Source organism: Piliocolobus tephrosceles, chromosome 18 (assembly GCF_002776525.5).
Source record: "Piliocolobus tephrosceles isolate RC106 chromosome 18, ASM277652v3, whole genome shotgun sequence".
Classification (NCBI taxonomy): Eukaryota; Metazoa; Chordata; class Mammalia; order Primates; family Cercopithecidae; genus Piliocolobus; species Piliocolobus tephrosceles.
This window is the reverse complement of record NC_045451.1, coordinates 49,319,244-49,341,576: the sequence shown is the minus strand read 5'-3', so window position 1 is coordinate 49,341,576 and position 22,333 is coordinate 49,319,244. Positions and strand designations below refer to the sequence as shown.

Here is a 22,333-nt window from a genome sequence, read left to right as displayed (position 1 = left end):
TTTATTTCCTTAACAGTGTCTTTAGAAGATCAGAAGTTTTACATTTTGATAAAATCCAATTTATTATTTTATTCTTGTGCTTTTGGTGCTGTACATAAGAAATCTTTGCCAATCCAAGTTCATAAAGGTATTCTTCCCCTAAAATCTAGACGTTTTATAATTTTAGATTCTATGTTTAGGATTATGATTAATTTTGAGTTAATTTTTGCATATTGTCCAAGGTAATGGTGAAATTTTATTTATTTTCACATAGATATGTAATTTTAATGGCACCTCTTCATTAAGAAATTATTCTTTCTTCACTAAATTGTCTTTGCAGCATTGTAAAAATATCAGTTTTTCACAAATGTGGGCTTATTTTATATCCCCTATTTTGTTCTATTCATCTATTGATACATTTTGATGCAATGCCTCATTTTTTTGGTTGCCGTAACTTTATAATGAATTTTGAAATTAGGTATTGTAAGTCGTTTAACTTTGTACTTCCTTTACAATGTTGTTTTGACTATTCTATGTCCTTTCCATTTCCCTGTGGGTTTTAAAACAAACTTTTCAATTGTTATGAAAAAGTGTCTTGGAATTTCCATTCAGATTGTGTTGAATCTTTAGATCGATTTGGGTAAAACTGGCACTTTAACAATATTGAATCTTCTGACTCAGAAACGAGGTACATCTCGATTTATTCAGGACTCCTTTAATTTCTCTCAGAAATGTAGTTTAGTTTTCTTTTGTGGCACTGAAGTATAAATTACTTCACATTTTTGATGCTATTGTATAGGCATTGTTTTCTCAGCTTCAATATCCAATCATTGTTAGAGTCTACATATATATGTGTGTATATATATATATATATATTGCATATTGATGCTATATTATGCAAACTTACTAAGCTCACTTGTTAGCTTATGAGCTTCTTTGCAGACTTAATTACATTTTCTATATGGATAGGCATGTTATCTGCTAATAATGACCATTTTACTTCTTTGCAATCTAGATGCAAGTGATATTATATCATTTCAAAAACAGTATAAAACCAAATAATAATACATTTATTCTCTATTGGTTTCATGCTATTGCCATACTTTTTACTTACACATATTTTATAAACTATTCAATATATAGTCATTTGTTGCTTAAACAATTGTCATTTAAAGGTGTTTTAAAAATAAGAAAATAACCACACATTTCTTCACGTCATTATCATTTTGGAGCTGATTATTCTCTTCAGGAGACCTGTATTTCTATCTAGTGTCATTTTCTCCTTCTTCCTGAAAGACTTCATTGAACATTTCTTGTAGTGCAGGTCTGCTGGCGATGACTATTTTCAACTTTTGTATGTCGGCAAAAGTCTTCATTTTGCCTTATTTTGAAAGATACTTTACTGTGTATAAAATGCTAGAATGACGTTCCCTCCCCATAACTTTAAATATGTTACTCCACTCCCTTCTCATTTGCATAGTTACTTATGAGAAATCTGCTGTTAACCTTCTCTTTGTTTGTCTGCACGTTACATGTCTATTTTTATCTGGCTCTTCTGGAGCTTTTTCTCTGTATCACTGGTTTTGAGTAATCTGATTATGATATTCCTTGGTATAGTTTCTTACATATCTTGAGGTTGGGGTTTCTGGAGATTTCTCTGTTTCTTTGTTTATAGTTTGGTTTATAGATGAAGAAATTAACCATGATTTTTTCAAATATTTTCCTGTTCTCTCCTTATTTTCTTCTCTTTCATAGACTCAAGTGTCACATTGATTAGGTTGACTGATGACATTTTACAGCTAACTGGTACTCTTCATTTTAAAAACTATTTCTTTCATTTTGGACAGTTTCTATTGCTGTGTCTTCAAATTCGCCAGTCTTTTTTGTTAGGCAATATTAAATCTGCCATTAATATTTTTCTATGTATTTTTCATCTCAGGCATAGTAAGCTTTATTTCTAGAAGTTCAGTTGGGTGCTTTTTATATCTTTAATATCTCTATTTAATTTATAAACATATGGGATACTGTTATAACTGTTTGATGTATTTGTTTCCTAATTTTAACTTCTTTATCAGTTCTGTGTCAGTTTTAATTGATTGGTTTTTCTCTCCTAATTGGTTGTACTTTTCTGGGGTTTTTTGCAGGCCCGGATCTGATATTTCCTTGGATGCCATACACTGCATTTTACCTTCCTTGGTGCTGGATATTTTCATATTCCTATCTATAGTTTTGAGATTTGTTGTGGCATGCAGTGAGGTTACTTGAAAATAGTTTGATCCTTTTAAGCCTTGCTTTCAAGATTGTTAGGTGGGAATAGAATTATGTTAGCCTAGAGCTAATTAATCCCTACCACTGAGGCAAGACTTCTCTGAGGATTCTACCCAACTCTCCACAAATCATGAGCTTTTTTATTCTTTCAGATAGAAACAGGTCATATGTAACAACCAGATACTATTTCCACAATATTTTGGATGACTCTTTTCATGGGTAGAAAACTTGGGTAGTTTTCCTAGAAGTATTTGCTGCCCAAAGGGTTATCCAAGGGAGACTTCTGCAAACCTCCAGAGAGTCTCTGCAAGGCTTTCATCCCTGATACTGTGTCCTGTAAATTCTAGCTGCCTTTTTCTCCTTGAATTCTCAGCTCCATTTACTCAATTCACATAATTTGCTGGACTCTGCCTCTATTCTTCCCACCTACATCATGATTTGTAAAGTCTCTCAAGGCAGCAAGATAGGATAATTGTAGGATTCACCTTGTTTGTTTCATTTCTTTGTGGGATCACTCATTTCTTAATTGATGACCAATGGCTTGAAAACTATTGTTCCATATACTTTGTTCAATGATTGGTTATTTTAGGCAGGAGGGTAAATATGACTCTGGTTACTTAATTTTGGCTGGATGTGGATGTCTTATTTGATTTTGCTTACTTTCAGTAGTACTTCTAAAAACATTTTCTGGTTTCCAACAGTTAGTTACCCAACAGTTTCCAACTGTTACAGTTACAGAAACTGGTGATATTGTGTCCAGAATTGGTTCCTTCCAGTGGATTCTTGGTCTTGCACACTTCAAGAATGAAGCCACAGACCCTCGTGGTGAGTGTTACACTCTTAAAGATGGTGTGTCTGGAGTTTGTTCCTTCAGATGTTCCGACATATCCAGAGTTTCTTCCTTCTGGTGGGTTTGTGGTCTTGCTGACTTCAGAAGTGAAGCCGCAGACCTTTGCAGTGAGTATTACAGCTCTTAAAGGTGGTGCGTCTGGAGTTGTTTGTTCCTCCCAGTGGGTTTGTGGTCTCGCTGACTTCAGAATTGAAGCCGCAGACCCTCGCAGTGAGTATCACAGCTCATAAAGGTAGTGCAGACCCAAAGAGTGAGCAGCAACAAGATTTATTGTGAAGAGCGAAAGAGGAAAGCTTCCACAGTGTGGAAGGGGACCTGAGTGGGTTGTCGCTGCTGGCTTTGGTGGCCAGCTTTTAGTCCCTTATTTGGCCCCGCACACATCCTGCTGATCGGTCCTTTTTACAGAGAGCTGATTGGTCCATTTTACAGAGTGCTGATTGGTGCATTTACAATCCTTTAGCTAGACACAGAGTGCTGATTGGTGCATTTTTACAGAGTGCTGATTGGTGCATTTACAATCCTTTAGCTAGACAGAAAAGTTATCCAAGTCCCCACTTGACCCAGGCAGTCCAGCTGGTTTCACCTCTCAATCTCCCCTCTAAACAGGACACCTCAACTGCTGTTGGGAATTGGGTGATGACCACTCTAGCTACTTCCTGCTGGATAGGGGCAAAGAAGGGGCCCTGCTGTTGTAGTGTCCTCCAGAGGGGAACTCTTTAGTCCAGTGAAAGGGCCAGCGGGTGGGTCCAGGGGTCCTCAGTAGAAGTTGTTAGTTGAGCTCATTTGGGGTTCCATTTGTAAGACCATCTGTAGCTTGATGGACTCAATCCTAGAGGAAACAAATTTGACAAGGAGGTTAAAAATACAGGGCCCGAAGGCGAGTAATAGCAATATGACTGCCATGGGACCTAGAAAGGGGAGAAGCCATGTTGCCCAACTCCAGAGGTGGAATAAGAGTTTGAAAGGCATTGTCTGATTTCAGAAGCCTTTTCCTGTAAATGCTGGGTGGCATCTCTTACTATCCCTGACTGGTTAGTGTAAAAACAACACTCTTCTCCAAGAAGGTGCAGAGTCCTCCTTTCTCAGCAGTGAGGAGGTCTAGGCCTTGGTGGTTTTGGAGAGTCACTGCTGCCAAAGAGTCTATTTGGGATTGTAGAGTAAGGATAAATTTCATTATTTCTTGCAAACTGTCTGAGAAATCCTTTGAGAGCGTGTGGTAGTAGGATAATACATGTTACACTGTTAAGTTTTAGCAAAGTTTACTTTTGTTGAAAACCTTGTAAGTTTTGGATTTTAATTTTTCTTTGCTATTAATAAAACCTCTTTCAGTCCATATTAACTAAGAATTGGTATAGATGGCTCCTTCCTGATTCTGAAAGTACTTTAAGGTTTGGCTGAGTGCAAACAACTTGCATGTTTGAGAAGACCAATTATTAAGCAATTTTCCTAACTTTGCTTCTACAAGAATTTCCTTATCACTTACTGAATAACCATTGTGTGTTTTTTCCTTAATCGCCCAGGAAGAATCATCTATCATCCTGTCCTGAAGGGAGTTCCTCCTAGTTCTGGTTCGACCTTTGTATGGTAATCAGTTAAGATTCAGATTCCCTGTTAGGAAACCTGCTGGGTTAACGATTTTTGAGAGAAAGGCTATAGGTTGTCAGTGGCCTCAGTGCTTTCAGGCTACGTCCTTGTTTACACTGACAAGGTGGTATTGGAGTGTTATGGGGTTACGGAGAAGACCTTCAGTGATCAATTATAGGTTTTAAATTTACCCTGGCTTTTAAAGGAATAGGGTACCCTGTTTTTTCTTTACCACTACCATCTGTCTTTCTCTTTGACTTCTTCTTTGTCTCTCTCTTTCTGACTCCCTCTTTGTCTGTCTCTTCCTCTCTCTCTTTGACTTTCTGTGTCTCTCTTTCTCTCTCTCTGACTACCTTTGTCTCTATCTCTTTCTCTCTGTCTCTTTGACTTTCTCTCTCTTTCTCGCTCTCTCTCTCCCCCCCACCCCCAGCCACTTATGCTGTTGTTGCCACCTCCTTGGGTTTCTGCACTGCATGCAATAACTCCATGGTTTCCTCGTGATATTTAAGGGGGGTCCCCCAGAGATTAGGAACTTCCTTTCTTTCCATATTGCAGCAGGGGCATGTAGGATTAGATAAGCATACTTACTATCTGTAGCAAAGTCTTCCAATTACAACTGAGGAGGTGGGAGAAATACCTGTTTACAGGCCATCCCAGGATTCCTCGAATGGTAATGGGCCTTGAGGACGGCTGCCTGGGACAGCAGATTAACACTAAGAAAGCCACACCAGTGTCCAGGAAGAAGTCAATTTCCTGGCCCTCAATGGTTAAATGTACCTGGGGCTCAGTGAGGGTGATGACATGAGCTGGCGCTTGCCCCAGGCACCCTCAGTCCTGCTGTTGGATCATCTGGTTGGGGGCTTCTGGCTCAGTGAACCTTTGCCCTCTGGGGCAGTGTGCCTTCCAGTGATTGCCTCGGCATGGTGGACATGGACGAGGGGGTGGCTTGTTTCTTGTTGGACAGTTTTTTTTAAAGTGTACTTGTAAACCACACTGATAACAAGCCCTGACAGGTGACTGGCCTGCTCCATTTTCTGCCCTCTCTGAACCACCAAGGTTTGTTTGACAAAGGCTGCAGCCTTTCTCTGATCTCACTTTTCCTTTTGGGCCTGTTCTTCTTGGACCTTATTATAGAATACCAAGGTTGCTAGGTTTAATAATGCCTCCAGATTTTGTTCAGGGCCCAGGGCTCACTTTTGGACCTTTCTCCTAATATCTGTGGCTGATTGAGTAATAAACTTATCTTTTAGAGTCAATTGACCCTTGAGTGAATCGAGTGACAGGGGCGTATATTTTCTTAAGGCCTGCCATAGCCAGTCAAGGAAGGTGAAGGATTTTCTTCCTTTCCCTGAGTTATGGTGGACATCACTGAATAATTCATGGGCTTTTTCCTAATTCTCCTTAGTCCTTCTAGAATGCAGGTGAACAGATGTTTGTGACTCCAGTCCCCATGATCTGAGTCGAGGTCCCAGTGGGGATCCATACTAGGCTGACTGGTAGGGAATTTGTCCCTTTCTTCATCTGTCATTCTATCATTTATGTGACTAAGATACCAGGTATCTCCAAACTGTCAGGCTGCAGCTAAAGCCACATTCTTCTCATTAAAGGCCAGGGTTTGATCTAATGATAGCATAGTGACATTGAAGGTTTGCCATAGACTCTGTAGGACATCTTTATACCTATCAGGAATATCTGAAAGCTTCCCCAGGTGTGCCTTGATCTGCTTTAAATCAGAGAGGGAGAAGGGGACGTGTACCTGGGTTGGGCCAAATTTCCCTCCCCCTATGGCTTGAAGGGGACATAACTGATAGCCTGGAGGGGTTTGTGGTCCTTTGGAGATTTAGTTGCTTGTTTCCTTCTGGGTGGGAGAGATTAGAGGAGGCTTATCATTAATAGGAAGGGGAGCTATAGGGAGGCTAGGATATGGGGGTAAGCTGAGAGGTCCTCTTGTGGGAAGTAAATTGCAAGCTTTGCATAGTTGTGGATTCTCCTTCAATGAAAAGAAAGCTTGGGGTATTTCACTCCATTTGCCTTCCCTCTTACAGAAAAGGTCAAGCTGCAGGATAGTATTGTAATTTATACTTCCCTCAGGTGGCCATTTTTCCCCATCAGAGAGAGAATATTGAGGCTAAGCCACAATGCAGAAAAAAAATGATCTGCCTCTTTTACAGGGTTTGTGGGTCAAATTGGTACCAATGGCTTAGGATGCATTTCAAGGGTAAGCCTGTAGATGCCTGAGTATTTCCCATCTGAAAGAGAAAACTGGCCATGGTTTTGGTTTGTTTGTTCCCCACCCCCACCCCAAAACCCGCAATGATCCCTGGACCCTGCTGATCAGAATAGTTGCACTCACCGACACAGCAGCAGAAACACCTCTTTCCCAAGAACCTGCAATGGTCCCTGGACCCTGCTGATCAGAATAGTTGCGCTCACTGAAGCAGCAGCAGAAACACTAGTTTTCCTCCTAAACGACAAAGAGGACCAAGGAAGGTCAGATTTAGTGACCCTTACTAACACATTCTTGAAAACCTGCACCCTTGCCTGTCCTCCTAGACCACAAAGAGGACCAAGAAAAATCAGATTTAGTGGCCCTTACTGATGCATTCTCAAAAACCTGTTAGAGTCCTAAGCATTGTCCTGTTAGTATTGGGATTTTACCCCTGTCCTATAAAGATGTTATGCCCCAAAAATGAAGTGGAGGGCCATACCCTGAGGGAGGGAAGGGATCTGATCTCCAGAGTTGGAAGAGTGATGCCTTTTGTCCTCACTTATATGAATAGGAAAGATATCATTTCTGAGGCTCCCCATATATCCTAGCTTCAGGAATAGCTTTTGTTAGGCCTGCTAGTCTGAGTAGGGATCCTAAAATTCCAGATAGTCCCCTGCCCCGATGGGACTTTGGGCAAAAATTATGTCTGATTGGTAAGCCTGGGTGCCTAAAGAAGGTACCAGAGTCCTGAAGTTTATACTAGAAATCATTCTTATAGGAGAAACTAGAAAAGCACCAGAGACAGGGAGTGGTTTTTAGAAGCAGGACTAGCCTTGGAGAAGAGAGGTGAGAGGAAGTTTGTCTGACAGGCATTAGGACCCAGGAGGGAAGGGTCAGGATAGATAGGATAGGCGACATGACTTGGAGAGTTCTGCTCATGGCCGCAGGGTCAACCAAGTTGTTGTTGGGACCCTGGAGCTGAATGGCTTTCCTCTCTGTCGACCCTTGACTCAGTCCAGAAGTACAGGAAAAGCAGAAGCTGGTTCCAGGCAAACCAACGCTCCCAACTTTGAAGAGTCAGGGATTGTTAGAAAGACCTTTCCCAAAAAGCATGACATTCGTGTCTTTAGTCTGGCAGCCGTACTAGTCGCTTTTAACTGGCCAACAGAATTCAGGGTATTTAGCCCCTGAATTCTAAGGAAAAATAGGGCAGAATAGCAAGCAAAAGTGGTCTGATGGTACTCACCGCTTGGTGATTGTCCCTTTGTGGTCACCAAAATGTGTCTGGAATTGGTTCCTTCCGGTGGGTTCTTGGTCTCACTGACTTCAAGAATGAAGCCGCGGACCTTCTCAGTGAATGTTACAGCTCTTAAAGATGGTGTGTCCGGAGTTTTTTTCCTTCAGATGTTCAGATGTGTCCAGAGTTTCTTCCTTCTGGTGGGTTTGTGGTTTTTCTGACTTCAGAAGTGAAGCCGCAGACCTTTGCAGTGAGTGTTGCAGCTCTTAAAGGTGGCATGTCCGGAGTTGTTTATTCCTCCTGGTGGGTTCGTGGTCTCACTGACTTCAGGATTGAAGCTGCAGACCCTTGCAGTGAGTGTTACACTGCTCATAAAGGTAGTGTGGACCCAAAGAGTGAACAGCAACAAGATTTATTGTGAAAAGCGAAAGACCAAAGCTTCCACAGAGTGGAAGGGGACCCAAACAGGTTGCCACTGCTGGCTTGGGTGGCCAGCTTTTAGTTCCTTATTTGATCTTGCCCACATCCTGTTGATTGGTTCATTTTACAGAATGCTGATAGGTGCGTTTTACAGAGTGCTGATTGGTGCATTCACAATCCTTTAGCTAGACACAGACTGCTGATTGGTGCGTTTTTACAGAGTGCTGATTGGTGCGTTTACAATCTTTTGGCTAGATGCAGAGTGCTGATTGGTGCGTTTTTACAGAGTGCTGATTGGTGTAGTTACAATCCTTTAGCTAGACACAGAGTACTGATTGGTGCATTTTTACAGAGTGCTGATTGGTGCGTTTACAATCCTTTAGCTAGACAGAAAAGTTCTCCAAGTCCCCATTTTACCCAGGAAGTCCAGCTGGCTTCACCTCTCAATACGGCTGTGTAGGGCCTCAGTGTGTGAGTTCCTTACAACTTCAGCTAGTAGAAGTTAGTAATCGGCCCAGTTTAACAGGTAAGATTAAACTTTAGATAAAAAAAAGTTTTTTTTAGTAATTTTAGAAAAATATTGGAGACATATCACTTCAAAGGAAGAATATAAAAGGGTAAAAAATTAATCTATAATACTTAGGCATGATTGTCATCAACACAGAGTTTTAGACTTCTATAGCTAATACCTTTTCCTATGGTACAGCTGAGTACCTTCCCCACAATGTCAGTTACCACTCATATGCTAATGTCTTCTAACATATTTTTTTCTAGCCCAGGAATACTTTCTTAGTACAAGACTCATAATCTACTATACATTTCTTTAGAATTCCATTTTGTAAAGGAACCTCAATTTCCCTCTATTTCAAGATTGAAAACAGTTACTTCAACTACCACCCTTTCTTTCCTTCTGGATTACTTATCATGATATTCGTATGCTTTTACAAATTTGTATATAATTTTCTGCATTCAACTAGGATGGCTTTCCTGTACTCAACCCTTACAAAATGATACCTTGTTCCCAGAAGTTCAGAGAAATCTTGGTGTATAGTAGTTTAGTTAACTTGTGAATAGTATTATGCCTTTCCCCAGATTCCTATGAATTCCTGGAGTGCTTATAATCCTATTGTTCCCTCAGACTATAATGTGGCTCCAGTCTCTGCTGAATTGGTTCTGTTTGCATATCCTTTTCCCACATTGAATGTGCTGTGTCTGTGCCCCACCACGTCATCCATGACACAGAATTTATCTCCTTAATTTTCACCATAAAGACCACCCTGAAAGGTTTATGTATGGCAACAGAAATTAGTAAAGATTCAGAGATTAGGGTAGTGGTGGTGAATTATATCATCACAATACAAAGTGTTTATTAAACATCTTCATTCTCAAACTATCCCTTAACTATTTATGCCAACTTAAGTGCAACCTTCCACTATATTGGTCCACTACCTCACTCTGCCCTTGAGGAATTCTCTACTAATTCCCTTCACACAGCAAGTCAGTAATTAATTATGAGAGTTTTGTCAATTGTTCTCTCTCCTTCTTGCACATTCTGCCCAAGTTGTCTGTCAAGGTGTTTCTCTAATCAAAAACAGTCTCTGCTTAGAGAAATTCATTGTTACATATTATAATATTTTTCCTTTTCTTAATTTCATAAAACTGGAAACATGTCTTTGAAATCACTGCAACTTTAAAGTTATTATTGATAGTACAGTGAAAATATATGATAAACTTTTGTAATCCAAAAGAGATTGAAGAAAATCAAATGTACTCGGATACACCTAAAATTCATAGTTGAAAATAATTTATTTTATTTATTTAAAACTTTTGTCTTAGAAAACTATGTTTTCTAAAAGGGAAAGATAAGTATTTTTTCCCTATATGTTAAAGAAAAAAATCAGAGATCATGAAAAATCAGAGCAATTGTTAAACATGAAAATATAATTCACCTTAATGATTTTGTGACTTAACTTCTTCACAAGTGAAAATCCAACTAAAATGTTGCTGCACATCATGAGAGAGAGACCAGTATCAATTAGTCTATTAAAATTATCATGGGACCATTGTAATAAAATCAGTTGTTATATTATATAGAATATCTGAAGAAAACATGAAAAGTTTCTTAATTAAGAAATATTTCATGGGTTTCATATACATTAGAAAGAAAACTAGTATTTTATACAAGACGAAAACATTATTTGCATCAATTTAGAGTTGATTTTAATAAAATTATAGCATAAGTTATATGTAATAATTACTGAAAAATTAATTTCAGGAACAGAAATAAAGTTTTTACACACATATTATCTGCATAACTTGGGTTCAGTGGTTTTTAAGTTTTTGCAGAAGTAAAAGACATTGACAAAGTACTCAATACTATCAAATATTTGAATACAGTTTCAAAGTTACATGAAGGGTGTCTTGAAAATTAAAAATTGACGGAAGGCTTCATAATAAATGTCTTATAAATAATTGAATTTGTATGTATTAGGAACTGTTAATGATTATATGTCTCTACATTCTTCCGAGATTATTTACAATATAATAAAACTAATTTCTGATATATTATTTAAAATAATTTAAATTTTAAAGGAAGTTTGCAAAGTGTCATTGGGGCAAACGAGATTTTCCTAAATACATTAGTATTATCTTTTATAGAAATAAAAATGGTTTGGTATACGGGAAGTGTAAAAGTATCACTTTCTGAATTGTTGGCAGAATATAACAGTTCATTAGTTACATAAGATATCCAACTAAAGGACCTAAAAGTAACTCTTAATGAAATGATTTACTGTACTTTTTTGTTTTTACTAATTATTTTTGTCCTACATAATGCAAATACATTTTTTCTGTTTTTTTCTTTTTGCAATGCAAATACATTTTTTCCTGTTTTTTTTTTTTTTTTTCCTCTTTCTAATGTGGAACCATTATATCTCCAAATACTACAGATGTATTTGTTTTGTCAAAAGAAAAAAATAGTCTGCGAAATTAGACTTATTTATCTGGCCAAGAGCAATTGTTTTACAATCTTTTCATCAATTTATTCTTTTTTAACTCAGTTAATACCTATGTTAACCTATGCTTGAAGGTAATATGCTGGTATGTAATCCTACTGAAATGATTCTGCCTTAAGGGATAATCTGGAGATATCATAGGAGCATCCCTTTTTATTATTATAAATTTAATAGTTTAACTTGTATTTGTTCCTTCTCATGCTGCTGTGAAGAAATACCCCAAACTGGGTAATTTATAAAGAAAAGAGGTTTAATTGATTCACAGTTCTATATAGCTGTTGGGGCTCCAGGAGACTTACATTCATGGTGGAAGGCACCTCTTCACAGGGTGGCAGGAGAGAGAATGAGTGCCAAACGAAGGGGGAAGCCCCTTATAAAACCATGAGATCTTATGAAAACTTACTCACTATCATGAGAATAGCATGTGGGGAGCTGCCACCAGGTTCCTCTCCCAACACATGAGGATTATAGGATTATAATTTGAGATTTGGGTTGGGACACAAAGCCAAACCATATCATTCTGCCCTAGCTCCTCCCAAATCTCATGTCTTCACATTTCAAAACACAATCATGCCTTTCCAACAGTCCACTAAAGTCTTAACTCTTTCCAGCATTAACCCAAATGTTCAAGTTCAAAGTCTCATCTGAGACAAGGCAAGTCCCTTTGACCTATGAGGCTGCAAAATCAAAAGCAAGTTAGTTAATTCCTAGATACAATGGGGGTACAGGCATTGGGTTAACACACCCATTCCAGATGGGACAAATTGGCCAAAACAAAAGGGCTACAAGCCCCATGCAATTCCAAAATCCAATAGGGTGGTCATTAAACCTTAAAGTTTCAAAATGAGCTCCCTTTACTCCATGTCTCACATCCAGGTCACACTGATGCAAGAGGTAGGTTCCCACAGCCTTGGGGAGGTCTGCCCCTATGGCTATGCAGGGTATAGCCCCGCTCCCAGCTGCTTTCATGAACTGCCATGGAGTGCCTGTGGCTTTTCCAGGCATATGCTGCAAGCTATCAGTGAATCTACCATTCTGGGGTCTGAAGGACAGTGGCCCTCTTCTCACAGCTCCACTAGGCAGTGCCCTAGTGGGGACTCTGTGTGCACTACAACTTCACATTTCCCTTCCGCACTGCCCTAGCAGAGGTTCTCCAAGAGGGCTCTACCCCTGCAGTAAACTTTTGCCTGAACATACAGGTATTTCCATATATTTGAAATCTAGGCGGAAGTTCCCAAACCTCAATTTTTGACTTCTGTGCACCTGCAGGCCCAACACCACGTGTAGGTCACCAAGGCTTTGGGTTTGCACGCTCTGAAGCAATGCCCTGAGCTGTATCTTGGCCCCTTTTAGCTACAGCTGGAGCTGAAGCAGGTGGGCAACAGGACACCTGAAGCAGGGCGGCCCTGGGCCAAGTCCATGAAACCATTTTTCCCTCCAAGGCCTCCAGGCCTGTGATGGGAAGGGCTGCTCTGAAGGTGTCTGACCTGCCCTGGAGATATTTTCCCCATTGTCTTGGTGAATAACATTTGGCTTTTCATTACTTATGCAAATTTCTGAAGTGGGTTTGAATTTCTCCCCAGGGAATGTGTTTTTATTTTCTACGACATTGTCACGCTGCACCTTTTACAAACTTTTATGCTCTGTCACCTCTTGAACACTTTGCCACTTAGAAATTTCTTCCACCAGATACCCTAAATCATCTCTCTCAAGTTCAAAGTTCCACAGATTTCCAGGCCAGAGGCAAAATGCTGCCAGTCTCTTTGCTAAAGCACATAACAAGAATGACCTTTGCACCAGTTCCTAACAAATTCCTCATCTCCATCTGACACCACCTCAGACTGGACTTCATTGTCTATATCACTATCAGCATTTTGGTCCAAGCCATTCAACAAGTCTCTAGGAATTCCCAAACTTTCCCACAACTTCCTTCCTGTGAGCCCTCCAAGTCTCAGGAATTTCCAAACTTTTGACATTTTCATATCTTCTTCTGAGCCTTCCAAACTGTTCCAACCTCTTCCTGTTACCAAGTTCCAAAGTCAATTCCACATTTTAAGGTATCTTTATAACAGCACCCCACTCTCTGCAGTACCAATTTACTGTAGTAGCCTGTTGTCTTATTGTTATGAAGATATACCCGAGACTGGGTAGTTTATAAAGAAGAGAGGTTTAATTGACTCACAGTTCTGCATGTAAGCCTCAGGAGACTTACAATCATGGTGGAAGGCACCTCTTCACAGGGAGGCAAGGCAGAGAATGAGTGCCAAATGAAGGGGGAAACCCCTTATAAAACCACTAGATCTTGTGAGAACTCACTTACTATCATGAGAACAGCATGGGGGAACTGGCCCTATGATGCAATGATCTCCACTGGGTCTCTCCCATAACATGTGGGAATTATGGGATTATAATTCAAGATGAGATTTGGGTGGGGACACAAAGCCAGACCACATCAAACTGATCACATTCAATATTTTCTGCATCTATCAGTTGGCTTGGTTGGTTAAGCCACAGTAGTAATGGGCTTTAGCCCCAAACCATAGGCTTGATTTCTTTAGGCAACAAATAATATTTCTTACAGTGACAAACTATCTTATGTCTAGAGACTTCATCAATATTCAGTATCTTGGGCTGTCTTGCAAATATAGCCTGTGTGTTTCTCACCATTGGTGAACTGTAGGTTCTTAATAATAATAATAATAATAATAATAATAATAATAATAATATAGGACAAACATTTATCCCATTCCTGAACTCATCTTTGACACTCAAAAAGTAATTGGTTACCAAAGTTAAACATGATGAACAGAAATGTTCTTTTAGAAATGTTATACTTAGTAACAAAAGAAGGAATCCCATTTAGCTCATACATACCTAGATACTTTTTCTTCTTTTCTCTTACTAAACAATGTTGTGACACAATTTTTCACTGTTAATTTCTGCAGCCTCGACATTGTTTTTCAGTGGACTTCCTTATTTTGGCTTTATTGCTATATATTTACTTGTAAATAATAACTTGAATAACGGCGAAATGATAACAGAAGCTTTCTTTACATTCAGACTTCTAGAGATGTTAATGCATAAGCTTCCTTTTACATATATCTCATGACTTTTTGAATTCATAGAATTTCTTGATTTTTTTTTCCTAGCCTTACAGGCAGATTGGAAGCAGAAAAATTAACACACAAGAGAGCTTTCAAATATGATTTTAAACAATAGGGTGTCCCTACTTGCCTTAAAAAATGCACTGACTCTTGGGTATGTTTTATAAAAAAGTTATTCAAGTGTGAATAAATGAAATCTGATATTTTCCTAATGCTGTCCTGGTTCATTTTTTTCACTAATTAACTGAATACCAGATTATTTCCTGAATACTATCTCAGGTAATCCTTTGATAGAACTGTCCATTTTATTCATCAAATATTTATAGCAAACCTATTAAAACGTATGTCCTATAAGCACTCGACAGGATATGATGCTGAATAAATCATGAGCCCTTCTTACAAGGATTTTAGAGACTTCTGCAGAAGTCTTCTGATATATATATCAGAGACTTCTGATATATATATCATATATACATGTTGTAGGTATATATCATAAAAATGTTATATGTACATATTTGCATGTATTTCAAATAATATGCATTTTACATTGTATTTGGTTCTGTTGTGAATATAAAGCTGAATATGGTATTGTTTTTAGGGTTCCAGTCCACCTGGGGAAAGAAATTCAAGCTGTTACAACTTAATACATCAATTACCATGGTAGAAGTATGAAAAAACAATGCCTGGACATATAGAAGCAGGAAGAATATTCTCTCTTTTTATGAGATAAGAGAGTTGAAGGTACACAGAGAAAACTGGGAGGTAGTGATGGAAATGACTTCAAAGGAACAGGAAGCAGTATCAGAGAGTCCCCAGGAGCAAAAGAGATATCTGTCTCCTTTCACATTTTATCTCTTTCCCCAAACACAGTAGTGTTAAAAATTTTTGTTTAATAAAAAAGGAGGGAAGAAAAGAACGAATGTTGTAAGACAGTGTTTTGTTGAATTTCCAAGCCAGGATTCATGGAAAGGTAAAAGAAATATCTGTGTTAGAAACTAAATGCTATATCCACTTAAAAAAAAAGCCTTGCCTTTCATACTCCTTTGCTATCTCTCAAATACCCTTCTTTATCTCCTGTGACATTACATCACTTCAGGATGCTAGCTGTCCAAGCTGAATTCCTGCAAAAGCACCTTAATCAATTTCCTCACTTGGAGTCATGAAACCTCTACTCCATTTCCATTCCCTTCATCTCCCCATCCAAGCTTCTACTTTCCACATATCAGTCTAAGCAACCTTTCTAAAACTCAAATGTTATAATCTCCTTCTTTTTCTTGACATCAATTTCCACTCCTCTCCTTCTTCCCCTGTATCTTCAGGATGAAGTTGAAGCTTCTTGCATGCCACACAACTATCTGCCGGATTAGGCTCCCGTTATCTCTTCACACTCATCCATAGCTAAAGCCCAACTGTACTCCTATAGAGTCATATGTAGATATTTTAATTCCAGTAATGTGTATATTTCTTTCAGGTCTAGGTTTTAGTACTCTCTTTGTCTTTTGCATGGAAAATCTTCCCACCTCTGCCTTTTCTCTTGTCACTGCATTTATCATACTATATTGACATTGTCTCTTAACTGATTTTTTCTATCATAGACTAGAATTTTTTCTTAGCAGGAACTGAATCTGGTTCATCTTTATATCTGTCTGCATCTTTATAAATGCCTACACAGATATTTGATAAATATTTATTAAATTAATGGAAAGTTTCTATTACACACACACATACACTCCCAGATCTTTGTCATGTCTCAGTATATTCAGGATTTTTAGAAATAACTTGTCTGCGTGTAACTTGGTAAACTCATTATACATTTCACTTAGTCCTTATAATTTGTATCTTATGAATTTGCTGTTTAGTTTCTATTCACATTTTCTTAGTGTTACATAATCTCTTTAGTTCAACCAGAATTTGTGTAAGTTTTCACTATCTTAAGGTATTCCAGAATATGTACTACTTAACTGCAAATACAGTCTCTATTCTGCTTTCTAATAAAAGGCTTATTACTATTTTCCCCCAAGTACCTTTTTAAAACCCATATGCTAGCGATCACAGTCCATTCCTGATGTATATTTAAAAGGTCTTTAGAAAAATTTTGCCTATAACTAACAGTACTTTACACATTTTTTCATTTTGTTTTGCCTGAAAATTGAGTTACGTATATTCTTCTACTTTTCTATTTTTAAATTTTACAAATATTTTTAAGTGAGAAAGATAAAAAACAATCAGAATGTTTCTATTTAATGAATCAGATGTGTAGGAGAGGACTTAAATGGCTAAGATGCTGGCCATCCATATATTTATTTTCATGCCTTATATTTCTACATGTGTATGGTAAATTTAAGTGCACTCTGTTGGATTATTTTTCACAAATTTTAAACTAATTATTTTTTTTTACATAACTATGAAATACAGCATAAAGTGTTTTGTCTCACAATGATTTAAGTCTGGATAATACATCATATCATATCATACAACCACTTAGTTTAACAGATGCCATGATTGTGACATGTTTTCCATAATAAGTTAAAAACATACAAAATCAAATCCACAAACCTCAGGTTTACTACAGAAAAATCATTTTGCCTCTTCTCCTCTCTGATAATAAATCATGTAAAATTACTGCTGTTAAGTAAGTGGCCTTGGGAAATCACTTACACTATTTGAGTTAGTTTATTTATCTATAAAATGGGAAAATCTTCTTTCCAGGGTTATTTGTGAGGCCCAAGTTAAAATAAGCACAAATTGAAAATATAAAGTGCTGTAGAAATATGAGCCAAGGCAATGATGCTGGAACTCACCATAGACCCCTGGATGCTGTCTGCATTAGTGCAGCACAGCTTCCTCTCTCCACAAAATGACTACAGAATTCTGCTAACAAGTCATGTGAGATGAGTAACTCCTTATAACATTAGAAAGAGTTATTTTTTTTCTATCTGAACTTTTATAAGGCAAAGAAAAGATGGGGGGAGGCTTGAGAAAGCATTTCTGTAGGATCATTCTTATTTAGAATCTTCCAGGATAAATATTTCTAAAGGAAGGAAGGAAAGCTAAAGGGAAAGAGAAGAGATGAAATAAAAGAAAAAGAAGCCGTTTTGATACAGTAAAGATAACATTTCATAATCCAACCTCAGCCCTGAATTTTGACTTTTGAATGAATCAGCTGGCTGAGAACTTTTTGATCCAAGACAGGGAAAGATGCCAGCTGGCAACTCTAGAGGCTGAATGCTGAGCTCCTCCTTGTTGTACAAAAAGGTTTTAATAAGAACATGCATTTAATTTATTACAGAAGAAGCAAGGAAGGATCTGATCATGCAGTCTTGTGGTACTTGCTAGAAATCATATGTTTAAAAGCCTAGGAGATAAACATTTTGACGTATATGAGGAATTTTGATTTCATGTCTTGCTCACTGCATTGCAGATGTTTTTATTTGTTTGTTTGCTTTTTGCATCCAAAATGGTGTGATGTTAACATAGCAGCAGAAGGTGGGATCAGTTCTGGAAAATGAGACTATCTTGTTCAAAACACTGTGGGTAACATCTATAGGCATTTGTATCAGGGAAAGTATAGGTCGGGGCAAACGATGAGAAATATGAACATACTAAAATACACGTTGTTAATATTGGGGAGCCTTACCTTCATCATTAACTAATTTTAGCCTGTTTACTTAATGCTTCAAATCAATTTTTAACAACATTAGGATATTATAATATTAGATGTCAAAATGTAGATTTTGTAAGAAATATGCCCAACAGAGTAAATCAGGATATAGGAGAATGCTGTACATTTTATAATTTTCTACTACACAGTCAAGTTTTCATTCTGGTAGGTCATTTGATTCTCTGCAGGTGGCTATGCCTGCCGCCGAAGAAGACAGAACCCTGAGTCACAAGTATACAAATGAAATGCGATTGTCTTTGTGGGTAGCATTGTATGATTTGGAGCAAGATTTTAGGTCTAATATAAAGATCCTTCAAATAAATCATCAAGCTAAGCTTCTGTGGCCCCAAACTCCTAATTTAAAAATGTTGATAAATGAAGTACCTCTTTAGTTAATAAATGAAGTATCTCTTTAGTTATCCTTTGTCAGCAACATTCATTTTAATGGAAAGTGAGTTTACAGGGTTACATGATTGAACTACTGAGCCAAGTCAGTGTTGGCAAATGATGGGCTAAATTATTGATGTTACACACTAATGAATTCTGATGAGAAATAAAACACAGACATTACGTTTGAAGTGGTTCATAATTATTTTTGTACTTTAAAAGCAATTTTATTCTTTTCCAAATCATACTGGTTCTGTAAAACAAAAACATAGTTAGTGATTATACTAAAATTATTGAGTTTGTGGCAAAAAATGCTCTTGCAAGTTTTCATTTCTGTGAAGATAATGTTATTCACACTAGGTTTCTGATTTCCTTATATACTTCGGGGAAAAGATAATTAAATTAAATGTCTAAATTTTAAAACCAGTGTCTTTAAATAAGATAATCTGCCTTGTAACCATGGTTAGCATTCCAATAGATGTGTTTATAAGCTATGATATGTCTATCAACACATTTACTGGAGCTGTGTTGAAATACCATAATTAATTCAAGTAATGCCAAGTACAGTGGGACTTCCAGCTCCCACTGTTTTGTTTTGGTAAAGAGCTTATCTTTAAATGTGTGGCAGAGAATGCAATGTGTACTGTAAAATGATAGATGTTTGACAAAGTCAGGGCCTGATGGCAGTAATTGAAGCAGGTTCAAACCCTGCTAAGGCACATAGAAGTCTATACATTCTGTAGTCTAGTGACAGTGTCCTTTGAGCTTTCCTGACTTAACTGTCCCAACCTGAGACTTTAATTCTGTAAGCTCACTGCCTTCTTTTTGGTTAAGGGTTGATTTATAGTGGAGTTACTCAAACAAGGGCTCAATCTGAAGTGACTACAGGCTGATTTTTAACTAAGAGGGATTGTTCACTAAGAGGGATTAAGGGTGGAACTCACAGTTGTGGAAGTGTTAGTCCACAGATTCATCACTTTCTGGTCATAAGTCTCTGGGCCCATAACTCAGCTCTCTACAGCTCAGTTACCAAATCCCCCAAATGTGGTAACAAGTTCTCCCGTCCTATCTGAGAGGTTTGTTACAATTAGCAAGTCAGATATTGATGAAACTGAAACCTGGTAAGTTAATGTAAGGTAAATTTATGTCTTATATTTGATTGGATTCCAGTTAGTTTTGTCAAGATCATAAGCACTCATTTGGAAAATATTCCCTTTGCCAACTGAGGGATCTGCAGGGGAAAGGAATGAGAAGAGTTCTCAAGTCAAGGTTTGGTCTTCTCCTGTTGATAATATGTGCAGTTTCTTACATGAATGAAAATCCAAAGGTTAAGCCTTCTATGTTTAAGAGTCTATGAGACTACTGGATTGAGGTAGGATACGTAGTGCATTGTACTTTAGTTCTCATTTGGTGTACACTTTCTATGAAACAAAAATAAAAATTGGGTCTGGCTTATTTTAACTCTATAATATGCCATTCTCACATTGTTTTACTGAGTCCTTTTCTCCATTTTTGTAATTTTCTCTTTGTCTGTGGTCTGTGATAGACTTGGCACCACTTATGAGAACAAGGCTGCCTCAAGTTTTCATCTTTTTTGAGTTTTCTTTTAAAAATGTATCCTAATTTTTTCTCTCATTATAACTGCACTGTTCATTGTTTTACAATCTTGATACTTTCGGATGAAAAATCATGTGTCTGAGTTAGTCTCACATCAAAGCAGCATCATTATATAATGATGATGCTAAGTTGTATGAAAAATACCTACTGGATATGCTCCATTAGTCACTAATTTTCAAATGAAAAGTTCTGTCTTTGAAAAACTCCTCTCCCCCACACCATTGACATGGCTCTTCCACTTGAAAAATGTCCTGCTGGCATAAAGTGAATTAAAAAAATAAAAATGCTGGAGTCTTTTGTTGTTGTTGTTAAGTCTAAGAAAAAATCAGAACACATAAAATGTATGTCTTTCTAATAAAAGTGATCAGAAATAAGTTCATTTTATTTTAAAATCAAGGGAAGGAATACATTTTGGCTTAATATGTCATTTAACAGAATAAGAAGAATAGATCATTTAATTTGCGGAATTTAATCTTGACAAATGTTTCATTAACCTCCTAAAGCTATGTCATATTGATACATTGTGAAATAAATACACTTTCATCTTAGATATCAATATATGAATTGTGTTTATCTTTTGTTTATCCTTAAAGGGAAGGAAAATAGGTGATCCAAGGCTATACTTGTTATCTACAGGCACTCAAGGATGTTGTCAGAATCTTCCAGATATTTTGAGAGGTGAGAGAGTCAGAAAAGTGGTATCATAACCAATGAATAAAAAGCAAATATTTAGAGAATAAATGGTTAGAAATAGAGTGAGTGGAAACAACTTTGAAGTGAAACAGGAAATTACAGACTAGACGGGGAGGAAAACACACTCAAAGGGAGATTGTGACAACAGTTAATATTTGAAAACAATAAAGTAGATTTGGTTACACCAACAGTCAAGATAAACTTCATTTATTCATTTATTCAACTTTCTTGTCAGGATACCTCCAGGTACTAGTCTAGGTTCTATATGCTAAATGCTAAATTAGGTGCTAATTAAGCAATAAAGATAATCCCTAAATTGGACCCACAGAAAATCTGGTCTTGGTCACCTCATTTTGTACTCCTCTCTACCCCAGCCCTATGCTTCACCCATACAGGCCTTCCAATTCTGTCCAAAAAATCGATTCAGCCTGATGCCCCTTGGATTGTCAATTTCATCACCTGGGATTAATCTTGCATGAACTAATTATGTTCAAGCTATTTCATAATTTTCCTTATAATGAATTTTTTGACTCATAATATATTTACAAGTGTGTAATTTAATTTTCAAATATTTGAGGGATTTTTCAGATATCTTTTTATTATTCATTTATAAAAATTCTGTGTTGTCAGAAAACTTTTTCTTTACTATTTCAATATTTTACTTTTATTAATACTTGCTTCATGACCCGGCATATGGTCTACATTTGGAAATGCTTATATGTTACATATGCATTTTAAAATAATGCTTATGGAGCTCTTTGGGATGGACTGTTTTTAAAATGTCAATTAGGTCAAGTTGGTTGATAGTGTTGTCCAACTCTTCCATATTCTTACTGGTTTTTGTCTTTATGTTCTATTAACTCCTGAGAGAGGAGTGTTGATATCTCAAACTATAATTATGCATTATTTTGTTTCTACTTTAAGTGTTCTCAATATTTGCTTTATGTATTTTGAACTTTTATTAGATACATACATATTTAGGGTTGTTTATATGTGCTTCATGAATTCATTCATTCTTTTTATGAAATGTCTCTCTCTATTCCAAATAATATTTCTAGTTGAGAAATTTACCTGATATTATTATTATTATTTTTTATTATACTTTAAGTTCTAGGGTACATGTGCATAACGTGCAGGTTTGTTACATATGTATACATGTGCCATGTTGGTGTGCTGCACCCATCAACTCGTAAGCACCCATCAATTCATCATTTATATCAGGTATAACTCCCCAGTGCAATCCCTCCCCCCTTCCCCCTCCCCATGATAGGCCCCAGTGTGTGATGTTCCCCTTCCCGAGTCCAAGTGAA

General features: G+C 37.3%; 1 protein-coding gene across 6 annotated transcripts in view; it reads right to left on the bottom strand.

The window, feature by feature from the left end:
• The window catches only part of CCDC178 (coiled-coil domain containing 178), a 525,224-nt gene that overhangs the window by 10,471 nt on the left and 492,420 nt on the right, over positions 1 to 22,333 (bottom strand). Inside the window, exon 23 of one of the 6 annotated variants that reach the window (XM_023207482.1) lies at positions 18,753 to 18,966. The exons of the other annotated variants lie outside the window; for them this stretch is intronic. Coding sequence (XP_023063250.1) covers positions 18,916 to 18,966 — 51 coding nt within the window. The 3' untranslated portion in view covers positions 18,753 to 18,915. Of the gene's footprint in view, positions 1 to 18,752; positions 18,967 to 22,333 lie in introns of those variants that run through there. 6 annotated transcript variants of the gene reach the window in all.